The sequence below is a fragment of the Narcine bancroftii genome, chromosome 14 (assembly GCF_036971445.1).
Source record: "Narcine bancroftii isolate sNarBan1 chromosome 14, sNarBan1.hap1, whole genome shotgun sequence".
Classification (NCBI taxonomy): domain Eukaryota; kingdom Metazoa; phylum Chordata; class Chondrichthyes; order Torpediniformes; family Narcinidae; genus Narcine; species Narcine bancroftii.
The window spans coordinates 19,732,628-19,744,239 of NC_091482.1; the positions used below are offsets into that span (position 1 = coordinate 19,732,628).

The 11,612-nt window shown below is 38.4% G+C and overlaps 1 protein-coding gene across 1 annotated transcript in view; it reads left to right on the plus strand.

The window, feature by feature from the left end:
* LOC138749173 (double C2-like domain-containing protein beta) overlaps positions 1 to 7,951 on the plus strand; it is a 210,317-nt gene extending 202,366 nt beyond the window's left edge. Inside the window, exons 7-9 of the mRNA XM_069910187.1 lie at positions 1,182 to 1,263; positions 3,012 to 3,108; positions 4,024 to 7,951. Of these exons, the coding sequence (XP_069766288.1) occupies positions 1,182 to 1,263; positions 3,012 to 3,108; positions 4,024 to 4,160 (316 nt within the window). The 3' untranslated portion in view covers positions 4,161 to 7,951. The remainder of the gene's footprint in view (positions 1 to 1,181; positions 1,264 to 3,011; positions 3,109 to 4,023) is intronic.
* Positions 7,952 to 11,612: the final 3,661 nt, after the last annotated feature.

Sequence of the window (11,612 nt, forward strand, 5' to 3'; positions counted from 1 at the left end):
TGAGTGGAGTCTTGTTAATATTTTTAATTTTTTTAGACATTCAGCACAGTAACAGGCCATTTCGGCCCACGAGTCTGTGCCGCCCAATTAACCTGCACCACCCCCACCCCTGTATGTTTTTTGAAGGGTGGGAGGAAACCAGAGCCCCCCGGGGAAAACTCACACAGACACGGGGAGAACATACAAACTCCTTACCATCAGCGCAGGATTCGAACCCAGATCCCGAACGCTGGCACTGTAAAGGCGTTGCGCTAATCACAACACCAACCATGTTGGAGGTGAGTTGTCTGGCGTATCCAGCTTCTGAGAAAGATGTGAAGATATGACACTAGCCAATCAACTGAAATATCCTTTTAGAAAAAGTAGACATTCTCCAGACCAGCACACGGCTATCTGGAAGGGAGGTGAGGCACCTGAGGGAGGTGGTCTGCCCAGGAGATGAGTGAAGTGTCTAAGATGAAGGTGTAGGTTGAAAAGTTGCTCAGGGATGAGTTCAGTCTCAGTTAATTAGTTGATGGGGTCGGGGGGGAGCGTTATAGGCTGTTGTTGGACTGCATAATGATGCCTGGTGAAGTGATCGAGTGAGGATTGAGAGCTGGGAGGGTTGGAGCAGTAGAGGGGGAAGGAACGGACATCACTGTAACACATGAATATATTATAAAGATTCAATCCAAGCAAAGGAATTTATGGCCTCTTTCAATAGAAGTAAAGCAGGCATCACAAGTGCTGTCCTGGCGAGCATTATATGTCATTTAATACTACAGTCTTGGTGCACCATGCAGATGGAGGAACTGGATGGAAAGTCATGGTTTTTTTGGTGTTTCCAGTTCGTCAACAGACTGCCTTTGCAAATGATTTTCCATTAAAATTGAATGGCACAGTGTTGAAGAATGTGCACTCTGAGATCCAGTCTTTGGACAAAAATCCGATTCCTTAAATCTCCAACATGAACATGTGGCCTTTCAGAAATGGGAAACCATAAATAGTTAAATGTGAACTAGACAAAGAGTGGGAGAGAGGGAGGTGTAGAATGTGAATTTGAATAGGATTCTTTTAGAAGTAACAGTTGAGGGATAAATGTTGCCCAATAAGGACTGAAATTCCTTCTCCTTTGAAAAAATACCATGGGACTTGTCAAGATTTTACCTTCGACTTAAATTTTCAAAATGTGTTTCTTTCAGATATTTGAAGCCAGATGCTGACAAGAAATCAAAGCATAAGACAGCTGTCAAAAAGAAAACCCTTAATCCAGAATTCAATGAGGTATTAATGTTTCTTATTTTAAATGCATATCTAATGGTAGCATAGAGAGAATATAATTACCTGCTGGTTATTGATTATCTATTGAGCTATCTGAAGATTGCGCTGCTTCCTAACATGTCTGCTGCTTGTGTGATGAAATATATGAAATCGATCTGTGCAAGACATGGAATTCCTCAAATTGTCTACAGTGACAATGGACCATGCTACAGCTGTGGAGAATTCCAGAACTTTGCAGAAGAGGATGATTTCTGACATGTGACTTCAAGTCCTCTGCATCCAAAGTCAAACAGCAGAGCAGAAAAAGGAATTCACATAGTTAAACAGTTACTCAAGAAAGTACAAGACAGTGGCTCAGATCCGTATCTAGCTCTATTGAGTTACAGAGCTTCACCACTTGATCATGGCATGTCACCCGCAGAGCTTCTGATGGGACGTAGACTACTCACCACACTTCCCTATTCTGCAGACACGAACAAGAACAGAGAGGTCAAAGATTTCAAACGAAAACAAATATGTCTGCAAATGGAGACAAAAAGAAAACTATGACAAGTCAGTGAGAAGCTTAGGGCCACTGGCACATCAGGACACAGTGGGACTCAGAGGTTCCCACACTTGGGACAAAAAGGCTAGTGTTCAGGAGAAAGTAAATCCAAGACCCTACACTGTCAGAACAGTGGATGATCAAATACTGAGGAGGAATCGAAAGAGCCTGTTGAGATGCTGCAGGAACAGACAAATGCAGAGCAACAGAGGAAACACAACAGTAGTGGACCAGCCGACACAAGCACCTGTGTTAAGACACACGTGTTATCAAGGCTCCTGACAGGCTGAATCTCTAAAAGAAAAAGAAATGCACCTTAAAAAGTTTGCACTGCCAATGTTTGTATTTACATTTGTGTGGAACTTTAAATAGAAATGAATGCTATATTAGCATGTCATGTTATTAAATTAAACATCTCAAGGAAAAGGGTAATAAAAATGATAAGAGTGCTAGTGTTCCTCCTAAACACTAGAGGGAGTCGGAGATTAGTTTGTGGAAGCCTGGGGGTTCAAGATGGATGCCTCCACACAGTCATGAGTTCTATAGCTAATAAAGTATAGTTGTTTTAAAAGAACCTAAGTTTATTTATTACAATAAAAGATACATCACGGGGTATAAAAACTTACAGATACTCCACATTTCTGCATGGTAAATAAATTTGCATAATTTAATTGAGTTATGTAGAAAAGGATCAGTTGTTGTACTTGTAAAGCAGAATCGCACCGTAGGAAGCTGCGAAGTCAAAAGCACAATGTGCTCTTTCATCTCAAGTTCCTATAATTGGTTTCCCTTCTTTGAGAACTTAAATGTACATTAATTATGCTTAGCAACCTTCAAAAAAAGAGTTTAACATTAATTTTCAGAAATGATAATCAGGCAATTAAGATGTTTCCATCTTTCAACAAATCAATGAGGAAAAACATATTGTGCTTTATGGAAGCTTAAACTCAAGCAATGTTAAAGAGTTATGAATATTTTAATCAAGTTGACAGAAGACTTGAGAGTTAGACATTAAAATTCTTCTCTTGCTAACTAAAAATCGAAAAGGATTTCCTGCCTTTTGTAGGATCTGCATTCCTATCTGAATGAAAGTTGATGGTTCTGGGTGAGTCGTAACCTTGAATTGTTACCCGGACGGCAATAGCCCACCATTTGTCTGGTTAAGTAGCAGGCATGCTGATTATCAATGCATTTTTTTTTAATTTAGGAATTTTTCTATGAGATCAAACAAGCAGATTTAGCTAAGAAAACTCTGGAAGTGACCGTTTGGGATTATGACATTGGAAAATCAAACGATTTCATTGGTATGTGAATTTATTATTTATTATTAAATTAAAACATACAATTTACCCTCCCCCCACCTTTTTATTCAGACGTCTACCTGATTTTCAGCACTGCTCATGCCCGATGTGTCAGCTGCCTTTTGCGTTCAATGGCTCCTGCGAGACCTGCTGAGTTTCTCCAGCACTTCTGTGAACTGCAGTAGACCCCAGCACTGGCCGACTTTCTTGTGTGCCTGGTTCAGTAACATACCTGGTCATCTTACTGAATGCTGGTGATAAAATCCATCCATGAAATTTTAAGATATCGCATATTCATATGCAATATTTAATCTGATACTTTCTAACAATTATCGGTTAGCATAGCAGTTAGCGCAACGCTAACAGCACCGGCACCCCAGGTTCGAATCTGGCGTTGTCTGTAAAGAGTTTGTACGTTCTCTCTGTGTCTCCAGATGCCCCGGTTTCCTTCCACCCTTCAAAGCATACCGGGGATTGTAAGTAAAACACAAAATTCTGTGGATACCATGGTTGAAGTAACAACGCAAAACGCTGGTGAAACTCAGCAGGTCAGTGTCCTTTATAAGGCAAAGTGAGAGATACAGAACTGACATTTCTGTCTTGAGCCCTTCATCAAAGAATGAAAAAATTTCGGTGAGCGTCAGCATAAAAAAAAGTACAGCGGTTGTAGGTCAATTGGGTGTCATTGGGCAGCATTGGATTGTGGGCTGGAAGGACCTATTACCGTTGCTGTATGTCTAATTTAAAAAATTTGAATTGCAGTTTCACATTATCATGCAAAAAGCACGATTACAGAGTATCAGAATGCAAGGAAAATAAAGATTTACTCTTATTTTTCAGCCACTTAGCATTATCTTTAAGATGTTCATCTTCTATAATATCAAAATAGATCATTACCCTTATACATTTTCTGTTTAGGTGGGGTGACACTTGGAATTAATGCAAAAGGAGAACGTTTAAAGCACTGGTTTGACTGTTTGAAGAGCAAAGACAAGAAAATTGAGCGCTGGCACACTTTGACCAATGAACTCCCAGGGTCCATTCTCAGTGATTGATGCCGGGTGTCCATCAAATCCTGCTCTGCAAGTTGATGCAGGAGAAATAAGGTTCTGAAGGACAGTAACTACCACAGAAGGGTTAGACCTTTTGCACTTTTCTTTTTCAGAACCAAGTCTCTCTAGGCCTCTTCACAGATACCTAACTTTGCCTGGTAATCTTGTAGCTTACATCTTGGCTTATGTACATGTTTACATGCATTTGTGTATCTGAGCACGTGGGATAAATTTCAGAGGAGTCCCTATGGATGACTTTTTATAATTGGTTTAGCACCAGGAGTTACCTGCTTTTGATGACTGATACTTGTAGCAACCCAGGCCAAGCAAATTATTTACTGTTTTTGAAGTATTTAAATTTTATTAGGACTAAAGAAAAATATCTAGAGTACTTAAATATAACTTTCCTCTCTACTACAGACAGACGAACTAGTTCTCAAAAAAAAGTTGCACAAAGGAACGGATCCTGTCTTAAATCTAGTAATATTTTGGAGTAATGTAGTACTTTTGATAAAGTACTGAAGAAAGGTGGTCATGAAAGTGGCCAATTTTCCATAAGTTGTAATTCATGTGATGAAAACAAACAAACCTTGCCAATATTCAGAAAAAAATTTCACAAGCCTGAAACAAAGCTTTGCGATAGTACACACAAAACAAATGTAGCATCGTTCATGTACAAATTGTCTTCTTTTCAATACTGGAATTGGAAAAGCATGGAGGAAAAACTCACTCTTTAATGGACCACAAGGAGGTGAATATTTATTCGGATCTTAATGAAGCATTTCTCTATTCATAGGTCAACTCGATCAATCTTCCATCTGGTTTAAATCTCAATTAATTATGTTCCACTGGAAAGTTGAATATGAGAAAGTGAAAATGTTACCAAAATGGTTAATTGCCTGAAAAATAATTGAGTTTATATTCACAGGATATGGTGGTGGAGATGAACTAATTAACTACCCATTTGAAAAGTCACCACAGGCTTGAAAGGAAAATAATCTCTTTCTAAGATGTGTCTTTATGTAATCACTGACCTGTCCTATTTCTAAGCCAGAAGCATCACCCCCATGTCTGGCGTAGTGTAGACAATATCTCATGCATCATAATTTACCCTGCAGAAAACTTTGCTCTGTCCAGCCTTCTAAACCAGAACTAATTTTCTACCGAAAATATCACTGACATTTTAAGTGAAAATACAAAAATTATGTGGAGACTTTAGTCCGACTGTACGTCCAACACCAGGCTCATCACATTGATTTTCTGAACTGACGTGTTTTATTACATTCACTTACCATAATTCCAAACATTCAACGTTTGGAAGCTGGTGATCACTGACAATATTGCACCCTAGTAACAAGTTCCAATTTTAGATGTGCTGAATTAATGCCTTGAAATAAATTCGTTAGTAGTTACAAAACAGGTAAATATGAAATGAACCAAACATGGTGATTGAAGTAAACTAAACGCTGATGGCTAATCACACCTATCAGATATTAATGCAGATGCTTGCAGATTGGTCTGTGTTTTCAATTTCCAGAAATGTGTACTGAAGCCATGTAAATTATGTGAATGCCTGAGTAAGTACGTTGTTTCTTCATTGGGTGCAGCCTTCTGATTGAGTCCTGCATCTGCTAGATTTTAATGAAAGAAGAAATGCCAGGATGAACCAGATTGCCTGGGCCTAACAAGATTCTACCCACACTCTCCAGTGTCTCTGACGTTTCCACCTCAGAAAGACTGTGTGAAAACTGATGGGTTTCAACCAGCGCCTCAACTAGATCTAGAAATGGAAGGAAAATTGTGTCTTTTTTTGGTTGTTGAAAGGGTGAATATGAATGCAGATGCCAATTTTCCATCCGGGCGACAAGATGACAATCCATCCCTGTACAATTTGAATGATTAACAAGCCAGTGCAGAACTATTTTGCTCTTTGAAAGAACATATGCATGGTAGGGCTGAAATTTATCTCTGCCATCACGTTGCAGTGATTCCACAGACTGGCACAGTTCTGCACCAAGTATCAGCTCCCCTTCAGTACCTTCACTTCTGGTTTTGTAACCCCCTTGGAATTTTTGGAAATTTCTCATCCTTTGTCCCTTAAACCTTGGAAAATCGTTAGTGATGAATTGCCTATTGAGACAGGCCAAAGGCATTCATCGAGCCAGAGGCTTTTATACGTCCTCACTTCTTTGCACTTTCTCAGTCTAACCATTTGCGTCTCCCAGGGTAACATTCTCGAGAAAACTCATAGCTGTTTTCATTTTGTTCTTATAACCATTGTTTTATATTTGACCACAATTACCACCTAAACTAACATATGCACCTGATTTGCCTTTGAGATGGTTTGCCACATGGCAATGAACCAGTTTCAATTGCTACTATTTCTTTCACCCTAAAGAAGTGCCAGTACCAGTAGGGAACGCGAGTGGTCATTGATTATGCTACAGTACCAAAAACATTTTTGATGGTAAAGTGATGCATCAAATTTAAAAGTAATTCACAGTAGCAACCAATCAGACATCAGAGTCTCCTTCAAAATAAAATACATTAATTTTACGGCAGCTTTTCTGGGTCCAGTTGTTTTCTGATGTTAATTGAATATAAGACTGGAGCAATTTCCCCCACATCTACATACTGTATTTGAATGAAAAGGACATGTCAAATTTTTGGTCAGAAAGACTGTAATCACATGCATTGACTTTAATTTATGGAGTTTTCTGTTACTTCATTGTGTTTATGCAGCATCGATAAGTGTTACACTCTTTGTAATTAATATGTATGGCTATTTAATTAAAGTGCTATGGTACATACTGCTCAGTATTTGAAGCTGACTAAATGTGTACAAGTTAAAATCTTAAAGAATGTGAATTTCGAGGGTGGTTGGCTCATTTAGAAATCACATCGCAAAACCTTGTGTATCAAATATTTGGACTTTTTTTAAACGATCTACTTAATTATAAAACCACGTGGAATGTGCAGAACTCAGTTTGAAAATGAATTCTTGTACGCTTTATATGAATCTGAATTTTGTATGGATTTCAATTAATGTGCATGGAGCTTATTTGGCTGCAATTATTGTATTAACTTGCAAAGCAATGAGCAGCAAACATTCCAGTTTGAAACTACATTGTGGATATTAAGACCAACAATATGTTTCAAGTATGACTAGCAAGATTACACTCTGCATGAAGTTTTGACTTCCTTATGCCTTTGAACGATTTGGCCGTTAATCAACATGTTTCCTGTAAATGAACTTTGCACTGCAGGTTATTGTTATATAATAAATATTATCTACTTTATTCTTTTGCATGGTTGATAACCATCCAAACTTCCTTACAGAGGAATTATGCCAAAGGTTCCTTTTAACTCTGTCTACTTTCTGTGACACATGGTTTCTGGACTGTATTCAGTAAAAAGCATCTCAACTTACCCTTGTTTGGAACAATAAATCTTCTTTCATCACAAAGCAAGATATTTTTTTTTAAAAAGTGCACATCATTTCTCAGAGTTAATATGATTTACCTTGTCTAATTAATATAAAATACAGCTAAACTTTCTCTTTGCTTTCCATATGACTGTGCAGGATAAGAAGATAACAGTATTTTGAACAGTGATAATTGCACTTTGTTTTCAAATATTGCATCACACATCTCAGAAGAACGTAGACCAGAGTGTAAAGTTCAACTGGTATATTTATAAAAGATTATCAAAATTGCACCAAGCATCAAGGATTCATGTTAATTGAATGTGTATTTCCAGAATTGTTTAATAGACACTTTTCATATTATAATCCAAGACACATTGAAAAGACAAAAGAGTACAGAAAAAGGCTTGACCTGTTTTTAATTGTTTAATTTTTGTTCAGAGAAATATCAACAAAATCTCTTTCAAATGCGTGGACGATTAGGGCAGCATCTCTGTCGAGAAAAAAATGGAATTAATGTCAGTCAGAGGCCCTGTAACAGAGATGGTGAAAGAGTGAACAGAACATGGGTGAGATTAAAAGAACCCGAATGGGATCACAAGGCTAAAATGCTTTAAGAAGGAAACTAAATCTAGATGTTAAGGATTTTGTAGAATAGGATTAGGCCGAAAAGAGACACTCATGTAAGAGCTTTATGTTGCAGAAATAGGAGATGAATATGGAAATTGAAAGGATAAAGGAAGCAGATGTAAGAAAATTGAGGAGACGTAAGTGTTGGTGTAAAATTGATGATCATGAAAAGGTAACAAAAGCAGGGGTTGGGCACACCGGAGATGAATTCAGACCCCCATGCATGGAGATGTAAGAGGTGCACTAATTTTCAATGGATATTATGCATCTGAGATCACAAATGAGGAGAGTAAATATAGTTTATAGGGAAAAGATAAAACATCGACTCTTATAAATGAACAGTCAATGGAAACATTAAAGGGTTTATAGAAAACTAGATAAACTGCCAACTCCAGATAAAATGTATCTTGGGTTAAGAGTTGGAAGGGAAGAAATAGCAAAAGGTCCAGCTATAATTCCTAATCCATTCTAGCTACAAATCTAATGCTGGAGGCATAAAAGATACTCAAGAGCTGTCATTGTTTAAAATGGGTGGCTAATCTATGGCCGCCGAGCCGACTGCAGTCGGTTGCCCACTTTTAAGTGGCCCAGAATGAATTCTAAAAATAAAAGGGAATGTGGTCCATTAGAACATAGTCTCTGACTGTATGTGCCTTGCACTTCTTAGTTTCAGCACTAGATGTCGGTGCCATTTTGAACAAGACCGACCGACTGTTGGAACGTTCCTCATCGATGAAAACGTTCACCTCAGTTAAAAAAAAGTTAATTAAACGTAGCGGAACTGAAAAGACTAAAAATAACAAGGGAGTGCAGAAAATTTCAGACAGTGGGAAAATTAATACTTCTTCCACAGAAAGGAAGAGCAAGTGTGTTTGTTTGATTTGCAAGGAATCTGTTAACTTTAATAGGTTATCTTTAATTGCCTATCTACAGATTCACCTATTGCATCATAATAATTAAGGTGGACACTTGGACCATGAACTGTATTCACTGCGAGTTGTGGAGCAATGTTGGAGACGGTCTTGTCTCTTTCTTGATCTTTTCTCCTGTTCTTATTTTGCATCCAGCTTTTTATTTTGCACTGCTTTTTGAACGTTTTAAGGAGTTTTATTGTATTAATATAAATTAATCTGCAGCCAATAGAGAAATACCAACTGTAATATGTGAACGTATCAATAAATGACTGCAATGCAGTTAAACTGTTCAGTGATGTTGCATAATTATTTTAATAGAAAATGAATTTTTGGTCTAAAAACACCATATTTTTTTGCAATGTCACTGGTTGAAAACTGCCGGGCTTGATATTGTTTGACCCATGACTCTTTATATTTTTTCTGCATGTGGCCACCCACTAAAAGAAGGCAAACTTATAAACTATGTAATTGCAGACCAGAATGTTTATGGCAGAAATTCTATTCAACAGTATTGGTCAGCAGCTAATATGACACATCTTAATCAAGAGCAGTCAGCATGGATTTGTTAAGAGAAGTTCATATCTGACTAATGGTTGAACATTTAGATCAGCCATTCTCAACCTTTTTTCCAGGTATGGCCTCACTAAGACTCTGCTCCCTATTCCCTGTGAAGCAGTCAAGTTCTGGTTATTCCATGCTTCTCTCTTACCAACTACATTAGTGGTTCTCAACCTTTTTCTTTCCACTCACATACCACTTTAAGTCATCCCTGTGCCAAGGATTAGTAAGGGATTGCTTAAGGTGGGATGTGAGTGGGAAGGGAAGGTTGAGAACCACTGCTCGAGACTCAATTGTTACTGAAATATTTTGCTTGAGAAAAATTGTCATTGGCCCATTTCCTTTGGAGCGATGAAACCGTGCACATAACGAGTCAATTAGGGATGACTAAAACAGTGGTTTTCAAACCTTTTCTTCCCATTCACAAAAACCTTAAGCAATCCCTTACTAATCACAGAGCACCTATGGCATAAGGGAATATTTAAAGTGAGTGGAAAGAAAAAGGTTGAGAACCACTGGATTACATAGAAAATAAAAAATATTTAAGTTACTTGAAGTGAAAAGAATACAAGCATTTTGCTCAGAAGTGCTGTGGTCCCCCAGTGGGGTCGTAGGGCCCTTGTTGAGAATGACGGATTTAATGGAATGAATGAGGATAATGTATCTGATACATTCTAAGCCAATTTCATCAAAGATTTTGAATGTTCCCACATGACAGGTCAACGATACAAATGCCCAAGGGATTCAGTGTAAAAGTAGAATGTTAAACCCAAATCTTGTGCTGTGGCGTGACGCAAAGGGTTTGCGGCTGGGCTATGAAGTACTCAGTTCCTTGTTTCTCATAGCAAATATTAATGATTTAGCTTACATACTTAAGAAGTTTGCAGAAGATTTTTATAAATAGCTACCTGTGTATAATTGACAAATGGCATTTGATTTGGAGCAAACAAGGCTAGGCAACACCAGATAATGTGTTAGGACAAGAAGGACCTTGTTGTGCATGTTGACACATCCCTAAAGCAGCATGTTAAGAAGTCACAGCCAATATATTAGTATTCTTGCCTGTCGCAAGAACAAGGAGGTCTCGCAAGGAGCTCTTGAAAACATTAGTTAGGTCAGGGCTGGAATAGTGTACATAGTACTGCTGGTCAGAGCACAGGTCTGCAGAGGGGAATCACTGGGATGTTGGCAGGTTGAGAAATCAGAGCTCTGAGGAGGGGCGAGCTCAGCTGGAGTTGAGTGTTATTTGGAATGAAGAAGGCTTGAAGGAAATTTAAATGTACTGCGTAAAATTATGAAAAGCTTAGATGAGATGACCAAGAAGATGCAAATCCCTTCATGGTGAGGTCAACTGGGCAGAGTGAATTATAGGGGGTTAAGGGAGAAAAAAAATGCAATCACCCAGACTGAGATCCTGGAATTCAGCACCTGAGAGGATGGTGGAGGCAGAAAGGTGTGTGGGAGAGCACGCAAGTTCTAACCTGCAAAATTCTGAACAGACAAGTGGCAGAAATTTGCAGGGTTTTTTGGGGAGAAGCCTGAACTCTCAGAGTCGTATGGCCTAACTCTTTGCTTTAAAGTTCAAAGATATAGGATAATTAGGATCATATAGGATCATTTCTATTTTTATAGAATGATCAGTCATTTCAGATGTTCACATACACGAGAAGTTGTAATGGTGGCATTTGTATCGGTACATTGTTAGGGAGTTCATTTTTTTTAAATTTAGGCATGCAGCAGGGTAACAGACCATTTCAGCTCACAAGTCCATGCCACCCAATTTATATCAATTGACCTACAACCCCCGGAAGGTCAAACAGTGTCCTGTAGCAAAGGTAAAGATACATAACTAACGTTTCGGGCTTGAGCCCTTCACCACAGTCTGAGGAAATGCTGGCAGGTATCATCCAAACAAAAGGGGAGAGGGGA